Raw genomic sequence first — 16,575 nt, forward strand, 5'->3', positions numbered from 1 at the left:
CAGAGACCAGCAGGAAGCCGAATTTCCCACGAAGACATGTGCGCGTGAGACTTCGCTGGTTTTCGACGGTGTTTTTACTGCGCAGAAACAAAAAAACCCACCAAAGCCCAGCAAAACCTCCCTGGCGCGAGCATCTTCATGTGAGATCTGGCTTCCCGTGCATGCGCAAGAGCCAAATCTCGCGGGTTGCACACGCAGCTCCAACCCAATACTGACTGTAATGGTCGTAAGATTGAAGCGCTCCCTTTCACTGCCCCTGTGACGTTGGTCCTTAAAAGGGATTGTTGTTAAGGGGAGGGGGCTACCACCTCTACGGGGCAGTGGGAGGCCTGCAGGGAAAGGCCCACCGGGTCCCTTGCCCACAGCTGGGGGGGAGCGTCCCCCACTCACCATCCAAGGACAGCCAATCCAACTGGGTGCTGGGCAGCGCCAGGAAGTTCCGTGCCCGGTACTCGAACAGGACCGAAGGGCACAGCAGGCAGGAGTCTTGAGCCACTTGCAGTGGTACCAGGCCGGCCTCGTGGGCTGCGGGAAGAAGCGGGGGGAGCATGTTTGAGGGAGGGGGGGGGGCAGCCGGAGGGGCCATTTGCTCTGGGAAAGGCTGCAGGCCATCCCTCCCGCTCCCCCCAGCCCACACCCATCTCCCCTACCTGGGCAGTAGCAGCGCAGCACCCCGGACTGAATGAGCGCAGCAGGGGACCGCGATCTGTCCGAAGAGGCAGCTGTACGACTCCGAATCGTCCATCCAGGGGCCGGTGATCAGCACCTTGGACACCCCCCTGCCCGCCCCCAGGACAAAAAGGCAGGTATCAAAGAGGGTCCGATGTCTGCCCCTCCAGCCAGGCCTCTGGGGTCCCTCTGGCCCCCACGACTGAGAACTCACCTCTTGGTAGGACCACTCGGGCGAGAAGTCGGTGATGGCGACCAAGGGCTGAGCAGAGACCCCCAAGACGGCCTCCGGTGGCGTGTAGCAAGGCTCGGGCAGGGGCTCCGGCAGAACCGCCTCTGGGCTCTCCGACCCGGGACTGGGGCCGTTCGGGCTGCCTGCCCCTTCGGCCGCTGTGCCTTCTGTCATCAGCTCGCTAATGAGGTCCGGGAAGTGGCTTTCAAAGGACAGGCCGAAGGGGCCTCCGGTAGCCGCCGCGGCCACTCTTTGGATGACCGAATACAGCTCCTCCTGCAGCTCCTTGGGGGGAGATCTCCGGCACCCCTCCAGCCTCCCCACCCCCTTTGCCAGGCGGCCGCTCCGCTTGAGTGTCCCCTTCGCCCGTTGTCTCCATGGGCGCCTCTGTGCTGCTCTTGGCTTCCACCACTGCTGCCGTGGGGCTGGCCGAGAGGGGTGTGGGTCCCTGCCCGGCCCCATCATCCTGGATGAAGAAGCGATTGGTGGAGGACGTAGAGCGAATAGCCCGAAGCCGGGGATGTCTCAGTGGGCTCTGGCTTGGCTTGGAGGCCCAGGCCGCCTCCGTACGTCTGTCCTTGCTTGGGGCTGTTCAGGAAGCGGTCAGGGTCGAAGGTGTCCGGGGCCCCCTCGTTGGTCTCCATGGCGGACTCCAGGCTCTGTGAGAGGACCAGGCCGGGGCAAGACGGCCAGGCTGAGAGGGGCTGTGGGGGCCGGCCCCCCCTCTCCGGAGACCAAATGCTGGCTGGGGGTCAAGGCCAGTGGCTTCTCTGCCCCACTCAGCCCAGCCACAACGAAGATGGTGCTGCTGGGCAGGCTGACCGACAAAGTGCCCGGGGGCCGTTCCTGTTTGGGGAAGCCGCCAGGCTGGGCCAGAGCGGGCGATGGCTGCGTGGAGTCGGGGATGGCATCGGCCACGGCGGGGGAGCTGGCTTTGGCTGCCTTGGGGCCTTTGCTGTCCAGGAGAGACCCCTTGGCCAGGTCAGCCTCAGCTCTGGCCTCGGGGCTGCTGGAGATGTTCTGCACTTCAGTCAGGGCCGGGAAGGGGCATGGGCGGATGTCCACCTTCGGGGAAATGATCCGGTGCTTAATGCTGTTGCATTTGTGCGGGACATGGCCGGGACTCCCTGCGAGGAGAGGGGAGGGGTTACAGCCCCCACTTCCAGCCTGAGACGAGGATCCTGGCTTACTTACAGGGCTGGCAGTGCCCACCCCCCACCCCTTGTGCCCCATAACTGGACAAGTCGCAATCCAGACAATGTTTGTGCAGGAAGCAAAATCTCGGGGGGGGGGGGGGAGGGGCCACACACAACAGATTTCGGCATGCGTGGGAGCAAAAAAACCCCTACCCAAATGTCGCACGCGCGCATGGCCCCTCCAGCAATTTCGCTTCCTGCGCAAGCACAGAACCAAACTCTTGCCCTGGCGCATGCACACCGGGGACGCAGGGCTCCACAGGAAGCGCATTGGTGGCGGCGGTAAGTAGCAACCCCCGCCTGAACACAACCCCCCGCTCAGCGAAGGCCTTGCCGTCCTTCGGCACTTCCGATGCGCCCTCTGAGGTGGCCAAGTGCATGAGTGTGCATTGGCGCGAGATTTCGCTTCTGCGCATGCATAGCAAGCAAAATCGTGCGTGAGGGCGTGTGCGAGAGTGAGATTCCAGTGAGTTTCGGTGAGTTTTTGCTTCTGCCCACGTGACAGGGGCAAAGAATTGGCAAGGAAATCACTCCTGGAACGTCGCTGCTTCCTCTCCCGGCAGAAGGCCACCAGTGCCCCCCCCTCTCCCTTACACACTCACACAAATACACATAAGGATGGACCAAGCTGGCCCCAGGTGGCCCTGCCTCGCTGACCCAGCCCTCCTGGAGGGGTTCTTCCCCGATCCCACCGAGCCCCGCCAGCTCCCCTGGAAGCGACCGCAGTCTGAGCCTCTCAGGGCCGGCAGCAATGCCCCAGAGGGCCCCGTGGGATGGAGGGGAGGGGGGGCGCTGACCGAGGCTACTGCTGCAGAGGCAGGCGTGGGGTCCGTGGGGGCGGCTTGGCCTGGTGGCTTTCCAGGATCTGCTTGCACCAGCTGCTCCACGGAGAAGTCGGCGGTGCTGCTCCCGTTGCTGCAGGTCCACTTGATCCCATGAACTGCGGGAGGGAAGAGCGCCACGTGCCCAGGTCAGGATCCCGGCCTTGTCGCCCGTCCCCACGAGACCCCAGCCCTCCCCAGGTGCAGAAACCAGTGCTCCCGGGCAGGAGGAGGGTGGGGCACTGCCCCTGCCACGGGCATTCGGGCAATGGGTGGGCAAACAGGACGTTCTCGTTCACGCCGCCCTGAGTCCGACGGGGTTGGGCAGCACGTAAGTCAAACAAGATAAAATAAATTCTGAAAAATAGTCCTCTTCACCACACTGTGGCCAGATTCCTCCCCCTGATAAAGCCCGCGGCCTGCCCACCTCGGGCTTGGCGTCCAGCTGCTAGCCTCCTGGGAACGGAGGAGACTGCCGGCCTGGCGCTTCTCAGCAGCACCTGCTGGCGGTCAGAGGCTCAGCACAGCCACCGGCCCCCAGCTCCCCGTTCCCAGTTCCAGTCCTCAAGTACAACCATAACGGAGCTTGTAACTTGCGACGGCTATAAAGTGGGCCAGTCACAGGATGGACCCAGTTTTTCAACAGTTCTTAAGCAAACCCTTCACTGGCTACGGCAGGGTCAGGCCAATCAGAACTTGGAAGAGCTACTTAGCAACTGGTCGTATGTCAAGGACTACCGGCAGGCTCCCTCCCTCCACGAAGGATCCTAAAACCCTGGCTATGGTGGCGCAGTGGTGAGAGTGCAGTACTGCGGGCGACTTCTGTCGACTGCCCCCAGTTTGGCAGTTTGAATCTCACCAGGCTCAAGGTTGATCTGTCCTTCCCTGGGGGAGGGCTCGGGGGGGGCCCACAGGCTGACTCCATTAACCCGCTTAAGAAGAGGCACCGCAAGGGGGCGCGCAAGTCTTCCATGCCACCGCGCTGTGGCTGCCGTCCCCACTCCCGCTCCTGCACCGCTTACACATGGGTTTCAGCTGTCCCACCAGTTCTTCCTTCGACCACTTCAGCCACTCCTTCCGGTCACTGTTGATGGAACAGAGGAGGGGGCTGCAGATCTTCCACAGTCCTCGATAGCCGGCACATTCAGGTAGTGGACCAGGACAATGTCCGGGTTCTGCAGGGAGGGGACACAATACTGGCGGTAATAGGAATCCGCCCCTGGCAGGGAGCAAGGCCACACCGGGTGGGAGAAGAGCGGGCGTGGGGAGGGCTTAGGAGGGGAGAGCAAAGGAGGCAGTCTCGTTAAAAGAGAGACGAGTTTTCCTAAGACTTTTTCCGTCCTGCTTCTTCCTGGTAGTTAAGACGGATCCGACCCACATTCCAGCTCTCAAACAGAAACTGGGCGGGGGTGACTCCCAGCCCAAAAGAGGGTCTTCTGAAGAATAACTGGGGAGTCCTAAAAAGACCTCACAGCAGGCCCCAAACCAAGAATAACCTTGATGATTCTGCCAAGTCCACTTCTTTGTGGCTTCAAACCAGTAGACAGAATCTTGCCAGGTTTAAGACTCAAAACTCTCTGTATCTCTAGATGTGATCTGTGTCCTCGCCCTCTTTCTCTCACAGCCCAAGGAATAGAGGCCCCTCCCCTTCAAGGGATCCCCCCACATCACCAGGAGCCTCTCCGGGGAAGGTCAGGCAGACAAACACACACACACACACACACACACACGAGAAGCAGGACACCGGACTCACCTATTTCTTGGACAATGGATTTATGTATTTTGGGCATCTTTCCCCTGCAATTTAGGTATTCTAAGTAACAGCAAATTTTCTTTATTCTCTTTTCTTCTTTCTTTCTTTCTTTCTTTCTCTCTCTCTCCTTCTTTCTTTTTCTTTCTCTCTCTCTCTCTTTTCTTTTCTTCTTTCCTTTCTTTCTTCCTTCCTTTCTCTCTCTCTCTCTTTCTTTTTCTTTCTCTCTCTCTTTTCTTTCCTTTCTTTCTTCCTTCCTTCCTTCCTCTCTCTCTTTCTTTCTTTCTTTTTCTTTCTCTCTCTCTCTTTTCTTTTCTTTCCTTTCTTTCTTTCTTTTTCTTTCTCTCTCTTTTCTTTCCTTTCTTTCTTTCTCTCTCTCTTTTTTTTTCTTTCCTTTCTTTCTTTCTCTCTCTCTTTCTTTCCCTTTCTCTCTCTCTCTCTTTTCTTTCCTTTCTTTCTCTCTCTCTCTCTTTGTTTCCCTTTCTCTCTCTCTCTTTCCTTTCCTTTCTTTCTCTCTCTCTCTCTTTCTTTCCCTTTCTCTCTCTCTCTTTTCTTTCCTTTCTTTCTCTCTCTCTCTCTCTTTCCCTTTCTCTCTCTCTCTTTTCTTTCCTTTCTTTCTCTCTCTCTCCTCTTTCTTTCCCTTTCTCCTCTCTCTCTTTTCTTTCCTTTCTTTCTCTCTCTCTCTTTCCCTTTCTCTCTCTCTCTCTTTTCTTTCCTTTCTTTCTCTCTCTCTCTTTCTTTCCCTTTCTCTCTCTCCTCTCTTTTCTTTCCTTTCTTTCTCTCTCTCTCTCTTTCTTTCCCTTTCTCTCTCTCTCTCTTCTTTCTTTTCCTTTCTTTCTCTCTCTCTCTTTCCCTTTCTCTCTCTCTCTTTTCTTTCCTTTCTTCTCTCCTCTCTCCTTCTTTCCCTTCTCTCTCCTTCTCCCTTCTCTCTCTCTCTCTTTTCTTTCTCTCTCTCTCTCTCTCTTTCTTTCTTTCTTTTCTTATATTGGGATGCCATCCTATCCGAAGGACACAGAAAATATATATCTTCCCAAAATCATAATTCGTTCTATTAAAAGCAGGGGCATCGAAAATTGGCGATTTTAAGTTGCGGGGACTTCGACTCCCAGAATTCATCAGGCAGCACACAGCTAGGCTGGGGAATTCTGGAGTTGAAGTCCACAAATTGGAGATTCCTAGGACCGTGATGGCGAATCTATGGCACAGGTGTCACAGGTGGCACGCAGAGCCATTAGCTGGTGGCAGGTGAGCCGTTGCCCTAGCTCAGCTCCAGCGTGTGCGTGTGCCGGCCAGCTGGGCTTTGGCTCGCACGGAGGCTCCGGGAGGGCGTTTTTGGCTTCCAGGGAGCTTCCGGGGTGATGGGGGGGTGTTTTTACCCTCCCCAGGATCCAGGGAAGCCTTTGGTGCCTGGGGGGTGGGGTTCAGTTGGGAAACGGGCTTCCAGAGGGCCTCTTGGGGGGGGGAGTTGTTTTCATCCTCCCAGGCATTGAATTATGGGTGTGGGCACTCGCACATGCGTGAATATCATGCGCGCACACTTTTTTGGCACCCGTGTAAAAAAAAGGTTCGCCATCACTGAACTGGTGTCTCGCTCCGGTGGAGAACATGAGTCCCTGATTGTGCGAATGCCTGGTTCTTTATAACTTGGGGTTTTAATATCAGTCCTCAGGTTGTTGTGTTTCTTCCCCTGTGTTTTCTATTGTGTTTCATTCTCATTTTCATAAACAGCCCTGAGTCTGCGGAGAGAAATGGATGGATGGAGTTCACGGAGAGGGGCGGCATACAAATCTAATAAATAATAAATAATAACAATAATAATAATGGATGGATGGATAGATAGATATTCCTCATCCCTGCATCCTCAGTTGGGGAATTGTGGGAGTTGAAGTCTGTACCCCTTCACGTGGTCAAGATCGACAAATCCTACATTATTTTATTTTTATTTTTTATTTATTTATTTATTTAATTGGATTTGTATGCCGCCCCTCTCCGAGGACTCGGGGCAGCTAACAACAGTAATTAAAACCAACTAAAAAACCCTTATTGTAAAACCAAACATACATACACACAAACATACCATGCATACATTTTAGAGGCCTAGGGGGAAAGAATATCTCAGTTCCCCCATGCCTGATGGCAAAGGTGGGTTTTAAGAAGCTTACGAAAGGCGAGGAGGGTGGGGGCAATTCTAATCTCTGGGGGGAGTTGGTTCCTGAGGGCCGGGGCCGCTACAGAGAAGGCTCTTCCCCTGGGCCCCGCCAAATGACATTGTTTAGTTGACGGGACCTGGAGAAGGCCAACTCTGTGGGACCTAACTGGTCGCTGGGATTCGTACAGCAGAAGGCGGTCCCTGAGATAATCTGGTGCGGTGCCATGAAGGCCTTTATAGGTCATTACCAACACTTTGAATTGTGCCCCGGAAACTGATCAGTAGCCAATGCAGTCCGCGGAGTGATGGTGAGATGTGGTGCATGTTCTTGGAAGGCCCAAGGCTGCTCATGCGGCTGCATTTTGGACACGTTGAAGTTTTCCGAACACTTTTCAAAGGTAGCCCCATGTAGAGAGCATTACAGTAGTCGAGCCTCGAGGTGATGAGAGGGCATGAGTGACTGTGAGCAGTGACTCCCGGTCCAAATAGGGCCGCAACTGGTGCACCAGGTGAACCTGGGCAAACGCCCCCCTCGCCACAGCTGAAAGATGTTTCTCTAATGTGAGCTGTGGATCGAGGAGAGACGCCCCAGTTGCGAACTCTCCCTGAGGGGGACAATAATTCTTCCCCCAGGGTTATGGACGGACAGATGGACGTGTCCTTGGGAGGCAAAACCTACAGCCACTCCGTCTTGTCTGGATTGAGTCTGAGCCTGTTGACCACCCATCCAGACCCCCAACAGCCTCCAGACACCGAGCACATCACTTCACTTCCACTGCTTCACTGAGAGGACATGTGGGTGGAGATGTACAACTGGGTATCATCAGCGTACTGATGATACCTTACCCCATGCCCTTGGATGATCTCACCCAGCGGTTTCATGTAGATATTAAACAGCAGAGGGGAGAGAACGACCCCTGAGGAACCCCACAAGGTAGGGACCTTGGAGACGACCTCTGCCCCCCACCACCAGCACCGACTGCGACTGACCAGAGAGGTAGGAGGAGAACCACCGTAAAACCCACTTCCAACCCCTCCAGCCAGCGCAGAAGGATACCATGGTCGATTGGTATCGAAAGCCGCTGAGAGGTCAAGGAGCACCAGGACAGAGGATAAACCCCCTGTCCCCGGGCCCGCCAGAGATCATCCATCAACGTGACCAAAAGCAGTTTCCGTGCTGAAACCCGACTGCTGGGGGACCTAGATAATCGGTTCCTTCCAAGGACCGCTGGAGCTGGAGCGCCACCACCTTCTCAACAACCTTCCCCATAAAGGGAAGGTTGGAGACTGGACGATAGTTATTAAGTACGGCTGGGTCCAGGGAGGGCTTCTTGAGGAGGGGGGCGCACGAGCGCCTCTTTATAGAGTGTTGGAAAAAACTCCCCTCCCCAAGGAAGCGTTGGTAATCTCCTGGACCCCAGCTCCGTGTCACCTCCCTGCTCGGCCGAGACCAGCCAGGAGGGACATGGGTCCAACAAGCAGGTGGCGGAACTCACAGCTCCAATGGCCTTGTCCACTTCATCAGGTGTCACCAGGTCACTCGAAACAGATGGACTAAGACAGGCCCCTGTCACCTCGACTGACTCATTGTCAGTCGACTCTGCACTCCAATAGCCCCATCGTTTGGAAGTGGGCATCGCTCTCCATGTTGAACATTATTTAGCTGAAATGAAGGCAAGTCACCCGTTGCTATCTTCCTTCTGGAGACCCCCACACACACCCTCCCCCACCACCCCACACCCCTCAAGGAAAGGCCCCCAATTGGCTCAGCAGCTGCAGGGAGACTGACCTGGAGTAGCCAATAGCAGCGCCGGTGGAATGTCGGAACGATGGACGAATGGACGTAGCAGCCGTAGAGACACTGTGGAGAGGCAGAAGAGATGTTGGGGGCCTTTCCTCCCTGAAGGAGACCCCCCCCCCACTACAGGCGGTCCCTGATTTACGACCACTCGCTTAGTTATGACAAAAGCTACAAACGGGGGATGAGAACGGCAATTATAGCTGTGTTCTTTTCACAACCTACGACCGTTTCAACAATCTCCATGATGGTCCCCCGATCCAAATTTATCTGTCTGTCTGTCTATCATCTATCTATCTATCTATCTATCTATCTATCTATCTATCTATCTATCTATCTATCTATCATCTATCTATCATCTATCTATCTATACCAAATCTGTCTGTCTGTTTGTTTATTTGTTTACTTATCTATTTATTATTTGGACTCATATGCCGCCCATCTCCGAAGACTCGGGGCGGTTGACCACATCTAAAAACAATAAAAGCCTGCTAAGTCCAAATTTAAAATCAATTGAAAAACAACCCCAAATGTAATGTGTGTTTGTCGTGTGAACAGCAATAATTTTTTAAATGTTTACTGGGAATTTTAGATAAAGTAAGTTTTAAATTAATTGGATTAATTTTGTTCATATTGTTCCTTTGATACGTTGTGAGCTGCCCTCACTCCTCAGTGGCATATAACCACCCCGAGTCTACGGAGAGGGGCAGCATACAAATCCAATAAAAGTAATGATGATAATTAATAATAATAATAATAATAATAATAATACAAACCCAATCAATCAATAAACAAATAAATCCTTAAATTTCAAAAGTCACACTAAAACCCAATCGCCCCTGTTTTTAAACAGTCAAACTTTACATTCTGCTCATTGCGGGGGGGGGGGGGGGGGGGGCTATCTTAATGCCTCAAATATTGGTGACCGACTCATATTTTATGGCTGTCCGCTGAGTCTCACGAGCGAAGTCAACGGGGAAACCCGATCCCCTTAACAACGGTGAGAAGATCGTAAAATAGGGCAAATGTTTTTGCTTTGCAATGGAAAATTTTTGAACCCCATTGCGGTCATAAGTCAAAACCCACCTGTAACCCCCGCTCCTCCCCCCTCATTCTCTGCATCCTCCTTGAAACTCGGAACCCTGCCCCCCCTCCCAGCATCCGCCCCAAACACTCCCTTGCCCAGAGCGTGCCTGGGGGTTTTGCAGGGCCTTATTGTCCCTTCCCTGGGGTGGGGGTGGGGAGTGATGGAGGGGAGGGGGGGTCTTACCTCCACCCCTTTGACCTTCAGCTTCATGTGGTCTTCGCGCGTGGTCTTGCCGTCCTTCCGCTTCTTCCAGCAGTAGCCATCCTTCCGGTACTTCACCTTTTTGCGGTTGTAGAGGATGAGGGAGCCGTTTTGGGGTCTGCCGGGAGGGGAGTGGGAAGAGGCACGGAAGATAAATTTAAAACTATCTAAATCAGCACCACATAAAGAAAACTGTTATAAGATGTGCTCCAGATGGCATTTGGCAAAAATGCATCCAAAATTAAATCCAAAGTGTTTGCGATGCAAAATAAAAAATCTAACGGCACCTTTTTTCACATGTGGTGGTTGTGTTATGAAGCAAAGAAATTGTGGAAGACAATCCATAAACAGCTACAAGAGACAACGCATAGAATTCACTCCAGAATTGTTCTTAGTAGCAATTTTTAAGAAAGATTACAGTTAAGGGGAAGAAATATTTAATATTGCACATAACAACTGCAGCTCGGATTACTTTTACCCAATTTTGGAAAAATAATGAGATACCCCCCAGAAAAGGCAATAATAAATAAATCCATTTATGACTGTTCAGAGAGGGACAAACTTACATTGGAACTAAGAGGTCAAAAGGAACCAGAATATTATGAAACGTGGGAACAGTGGCACAAATGGATTGAAATAAGGGAAGCAAACAGGGAGATTATTATGAGTAACTCCCCAAATTAGTATGAAAAATGTAAATATGAAAAAAGAAAGATAGGATTACACCGGGGAACAGCAATTTGGTTGCCTTAAATCTGTGACTTATTTCCAACTAACTTTTAGCCTCTGGATCCAAAAATAACCACAGTTTTTGTCTGTCACGTCAACTTTTTAAGCTACGGGATACCTTAAGAAGTCAAACAAATTGTGCATATAAAGGAATGTAAAACAAAAACTTAGCAAATATACTGTTTACAAAGAGTAATTTTATTCATACAAAGACTATAATAGTTAAATTGTGTTCATACAAATAGTTTTTTTTAATTGAACCAACCTGCCTAATTAACTATAAAAAGGCTCAAAAATCAAACTCAACAGAAATTGTGTTACAAATTGTCCCGCAGTGTTGCATATACATGTGAGTAGGAATGCATAACTACAGAAATGATTGTGTTACGGAAATAATATTTTGAACTGAATATATGAAAGTTCTTTTCATGCACCAATGCACAACTTCTAAAAGTATGTTATTATTTTTAAAGAAAATGTATGAAAATCAATAAAGTTTTTCCCAAAAGAAACAAAAGAAGAAGTGGGGAGGTCGTGCTGGTTAACAACCCCCCCTGAAAGAATTCAGACCCCCGAAGGACCAGCTGAATTTGACCCATCAGGGCTGGGTGTGTGAGCAGGGCCTCCTCCGTGCCCAACCTTGAGGAAGCAGGGACTAGCTCCTTACCTGGTCTTGGGGGAGCTGTGGAGCCATTCCTCATGTTTCTCAAAGGTGATCAGGTAAGAAGCGATCTCCTGCAAAGAGAGACCCAGAGTGGCCCCCGTTCAGAGCCGGACCCTCCCGCTCCTGGGAAATACCCCCTTCCATACTACTGACACAACACACACATGTGCGCGCATACACACACACACCAGTGTTCTATCCCGGACCTACGTAACTTGAAAACGAAGGAGGAATCCAGGCGTGATATTTCAAATCAACCTTTTTGTATAGAAAGCCTCATTTATACAAGCCAAAGTCACGCATGCGATATAATCTTGGCAGCTTCTCAGTGAGAGTCATGGAAAGATAACTGTCCCGCAGCTCGGCTGCTGCCGGAGATTGAAGCTAATCTGCACATTCCTTCATGAGATAAGGAGTCGCCAGCGTCACTGACTAACAATTGCAGCTTCCGACAGGGCACTTTGACTCCAGGGATTTTAGCAGGGAAATGGGTCGTTCTTTGTCAAGTGGACCAATTTTCAGAATCTTCAGAACCCTCCTTGGAATGCGACATGAACAGAGTTGGTCGAGGAGCACGCGACACCAGGTTCCCTGTTCCCTGGTCAAGTGTCCAAGCAGTCAGGGCAAACAAGGGCTGGGTCCATCATGAACCCATCCGAGAGAAGTTGGAGAGAAATGAGTAGCCCTCCAAAGCGACTTATATGGACCCTACTTGGATCGAGAGGCTCTTCTCATGGTCACTCACACCCTTGTCGCCTCACGGCTGGATTACTGCAACACGCTGTACCTGGGGCTACCCTTGAAGACTATTCAGAGACTACAGTTGGTCCAGAATGCAGCTGCACTTCACCAACTCTTTGTGAGCTGCACTGGCCTCCTATTGGTCTCCAGTCACAATTCAAGGTGTTGGTTATTACCTATGAAGCCCTACATGCTCAGGGCTGGAGTATCTCCAAGACCACCTTCTACCACATGCCTCCCAGTGTTGGCGGGCAGGTCCATAGAAACATAGAAGACTGACGGCAGAAAAAGACCTCCTGGTCCATCTCGTCTGCCCTTATACTATTTCCTGTGTTTTATCTTAGAATGGATCTATGTTTATCCCAGGCATGTTTAAATTCAGTTACTGTGGATTTACCAACCACGTCTGCTGGTGCTCACCGCCGTAATTCAATGGGGCAGGGCCTTCTCTGTGGTGGCCCCGGTTCTCTGGAATCAGCCACCTTCAGAGAGCCACACTGCCCCCACCTTATTGGCCTTCTCAAAAGCCATAAAGACCTGGCTTTTCCGACAGGCCTGGGGCCACGGACCTCACTGGGGGGGTTACTAGCGAGGTCGGCCCATGAATGTACAGATGGCAGAAATTATTTTAAATTGAAATGTTTTCTATACTGAGCCGTGTTTATTTTTGTTGTGTGCCGTCCTGAGTCTTAGAGCAGTGATGGCGAACCTTTTTTTCTTCAGGTGCCAAAAAGCGTATCATGCAGGCGCCAGTGCCCACCGCCGTAATCCCATGCTTTCCCCCGCCCTCTGGAGGCCAGAAGAGGCCTGTTTCCCAACTTCTGGTGGACCCAGTAGGCTCCTATTTTGACCTCCCCAGGCTCTGAAGGCTAAAAACGCCCCTCCCTCCATCCCCTTGGAAGCCAAAAACGCCCTCCCAGAGCCTCTGTGCGGCTGCCCGGCTCATACATGCACATTGGAGCTGAGCTAGGGCAACGGCTCACATGCCAGCAGATATGGCTCCGTGTGGCACCTGTGGCACTTGTGCTATAGAGGTTCACCATCACTGCCCTAGAGTGTTGGGCAGCATAGGTAGATAGGTAGGTAGGTAGGTAGGTAGGTAGGTAGATAGGTAGGTAGGTAGGTGGATGGATGGGTAGGTAGGTAGATATAAGAGATAGATATAGACAGAGAGACAGAGATAAAAATTAAATAATAAATAAATTGAATAATAAAATAAAAATAAAAATAAAAATATGGTTAGCCCTCTCACCAACAACTTCTGACTGGCCATGACACCCCCCCCCCCCCCATGATCGGGGTGGAAATCGTGGTAGTACCGGGGGGGGGGGTCCCAGCTGATGGGGCTTTTTACCACATCCTTCCATTGCTTTGCCTACTAAGCCACGCCCACAGAACCGGCAGTAAAAATAATTTGAATCCCACCTTCACACGGATATGATCTGATGGTTGAAGGGCAACTGAAGGACCCCCCCCTTCCTCCCAACATCTTCCTCCCCCTGGTGGGCCCTCAAGGGAGCCTTGCACTGGGGGCAACTCTCCCCCCCCACCCCCCCACCCCCAAAAGCAGGGCTCTCCAACCTTGGCATAACTGCTGGACTTCAACTCCCAGAATTCACCATCCAGCTTTGCTTTGCATTCTGGGACTCGAAGTGTGCCGGGCTGAAAGTCGCCAACGTCAGAGGCCGCTGGGTTGCCTCTCCAATGGCATGTGGACTTCGACTCCCACGATTCCCCACCTAGCACGATTGGCTGAGGAACTCTGGGAGTCGAAGTCCACAAGTCACAGGAGAGGCAACTCTGCCCTGACCTAAAGGCAGAAGTGGGGGGTGCAGGAGAAAGGGCTCCCCGCCCACAGGGTCTCCCCACCCCCAAAGAACGACCCCCCTGGGAAGACGGCCGGTACGACCACGAGCCCAAGCAGGCCGTTGTAAAGTGAGTTAGCCCCACTAATGAACCTTTTTTTACCACCGTTGTTAAGTGAATGACTGCAGCCGTTAGCCGTTGTTATGTGAACCTGGCTTAACCCCCCATTGACCTAGAAGGGGGCAACGGGGGGTCATGTGACTTGGGACTCTGCGACTGTGGAAAACAGGAAGCCTCTGAATTTGGATCGCGTGACCCTTTAAAAGGGTCATTAAGTGTGGGAAACACTTCTGTTGCAATATGAGGAATTATTTTATATATAATCTTCTATGAATGTTTAGTACGGATGTTGGGTTAGTTTATTAGGGTTTTAATTAATGTTTTATAACTTAGTTTTATATCTGACTTCTTTTATTGTCTTGTATTTTATTCTGCTGACCCCTTCGGGATTGGGCGGCATACAAGTCGAATAAACAAAAAAGTTATAAGAAAATTTCCTTTTGGAACAATTTGCTCAACTCATTTGTAAGACTCAAATAAGAAGCGAATTTGATGACCAGTGATTAATGTAAAGGTTATTGTAATGTTTTAATATTAGATGAAAAGCTGTATTTATAATAATAATAATAATAATAATAATGATAATATATTAGATTTGTATGCCGCCCCTCTCCGCAGACTCTTTTAAGACGTTTTTGAATATATAAGATATTATACAGGGTGCATTCCAAAAGTAATGCAATTATTTTTTTTAAAAGTAATTTATTGCACAGATTTGCACAAACACTTAAAATTCTTTAAAGTCCTGTCCTTGGGCCTCTACACATTTTTTCCGGCGACTCTGCCATGACTGGTACGCGCCCTGGAAGGCGTCTTCGGGGACCTCTCGCAAGGTCTTCGTCACGGCTGATTGGATCTCTTCTATGGATGAAAAACGGGCTCCTTTCAGGGCTGGGAACGAAAAGAAGTCTGCTGGGGCGACGTCAGGACTGGTGGGGGGCAGCATTGGGACCTGGTGTTTGACCAGGAACTCGTGGACTTGTAGCACATTATGGCAAGGCGCGTTTTTTGTCCATAGAAGAGATCCAATCAGCTGTGGCGAAGACCTTGTGAGAGGTCCCCGAAGACGCCTTCCAGGGCGCGTACCGGTCACGGCAGAGTCACTGGAAAAAATGTGTAGAGGCCCAAGGACAGTGCTTTGAGGAATTTTAAGTGTTTGTGAAAATCTGTTCAATAAATTACTTTTTTTAAAAAAAATTGCATTACTTTTGGAAGGCACCCTGTATGTTTCTCCAATCCTTTTGTGAAAGAAAGAGATATAAGAGCCTCCATTGAATGATTACAAAGAAAAAAAAGGAAAAAAATTGTATATGTTTGACAATAAGTTTAATCTTGTGTTGGTGGAAATTATGCATTGTTTTTAACTTCCTGTTGGAGAAAATAATAAAAAAACAATGTACTAAAAAAAATAGTGTGGGAAACGGCGGCAAGTCACTTTTTTCTCCTCTGACTTCACTTCTGGAACAGCTGCAAAGCAAAGAAGGACGGAGCTTTCTTCTCCCAGCTCCAACCCCAGGCCCCACAGCTGACCCCCCTCCACTGGGCACCTCTGGCCAGACGTCCTCTAGAGCAGTGTTTTTCAACCAGTGTGCCGGGGCACACTAGTGTGCCGTGAGACATGGTCAGGTGTGCCGCGAAGCTCAGAGAAAGCAAACAAGAGAGAGAGAAAGAAAGAGAGAGAAAGAGAAAGCAAACAAGAGAGAAAGCAAACAAGAGAGAGAGAAAGAAAGAGAGAGAAAGAGAAAGCAAACAAGAGAGAAAGCAAACAAGAGAGAGAGAAAGAAAGAGAGAGAAAGAGAAAGCAAACAAGAGAGAAAGCAAACAAGAGAGAGAGAAAGAAAGAGAGAGAAAGAGAAAGCAAACAAGAGAGAAAGCAAACAAGAGAGAGAGAAAGAAAGAGAGAGAAAGAGAAAGCAAACAAGAGAGAAAGCAAGCAAGAGAGAGAAAGAAAGCAAGAGAGAGAACAAGAGAGAGAAAGAAAGAAAGCAAGAGAGAGAGAGAGAAAGAGAGGGAGGGAGGGAGAGAGAAAGAGAGCAAAAAAGAGGAAAGAAGGAAGAGAGAAAAAAAGAGGAAGGGAGAGAAAGAGGGAGAGAGAAATAGAGCGAAAGGGAGGAAGAGAGAGAATTTTTTTGTCCAATATTTTTTTAGCCAGCCCCCCCCCCCCCGCCCTCAATGTGCCCCATGGTTTTGTAAATGTAAAAAGTGTGCCGCGGCTCAAAAAAGGTTGAAAATCACTGCTCTAGAGGGGCCACGCAGGGGCTCCCCCCTCCCCTCGCTGCCTAGCGCAGCGCTTCTCAACCTTCCTAATGCCGGGACCCCTTAATATGGTTCCTCATGTCGTGGTGACCCCCAACCATAAGCCAAGCCCCAATTTGAGTGTAGTATGTCTTGCTGTGTGAATGGGAATAAATGATTTTAAATGTTATTAGTGTTTTAATTTTTTAAAGCTGTATTAATTGGATTTTTTAGATATGTATATTGTATATTGTTTTGATATGTTGTGAGCGCCCCGAGTCCTCACAACATATCAAAACAATATACAATACACAGCTGTCAGCCTGGAGAGCTTCAAGGCAGGATGAGACAGATTCGTGGATGCCAAGCGCATCTTA

General features: G+C 50.5%; 1 protein-coding gene across 1 annotated transcript in view; it reads right to left on the reverse strand.

Moving 5' to 3' along the window:
* The window catches only part of CAMTA2 (calmodulin binding transcription activator 2), a 36,969-nt gene that overhangs the window by 15,458 nt on the left and 4,936 nt on the right, over window positions 1-16,575 (reverse strand). Inside the window, 13 exon segments of the mRNA XM_070727315.1 lie at window positions 391-525; window positions 651-696; window positions 698-1,363; window positions 1,366-1,563; window positions 1,565-2,028; window positions 2,895-2,922; window positions 2,924-2,965; window positions 2,967-3,037; window positions 3,941-4,033; window positions 4,036-4,093; window positions 8,607-8,678; window positions 9,886-10,021; window positions 11,300-11,367. Of these exon segments, the coding sequence (XP_070583416.1) occupies window positions 391-525; window positions 651-696; window positions 698-1,363; window positions 1,366-1,563; window positions 1,565-2,028; window positions 2,895-2,922; window positions 2,924-2,965; window positions 2,967-3,037; window positions 3,941-4,033; window positions 4,036-4,093; window positions 8,607-8,678; window positions 9,886-10,021; window positions 11,300-11,367 (2,077 nt within the window).

Source organism: Erythrolamprus reginae, chromosome Z (assembly GCF_031021105.1).
Source record: "Erythrolamprus reginae isolate rEryReg1 chromosome Z, rEryReg1.hap1, whole genome shotgun sequence".
NCBI lineage: Eukaryota > Metazoa > Chordata > Lepidosauria > Squamata > Dipsadidae > Erythrolamprus > Erythrolamprus reginae.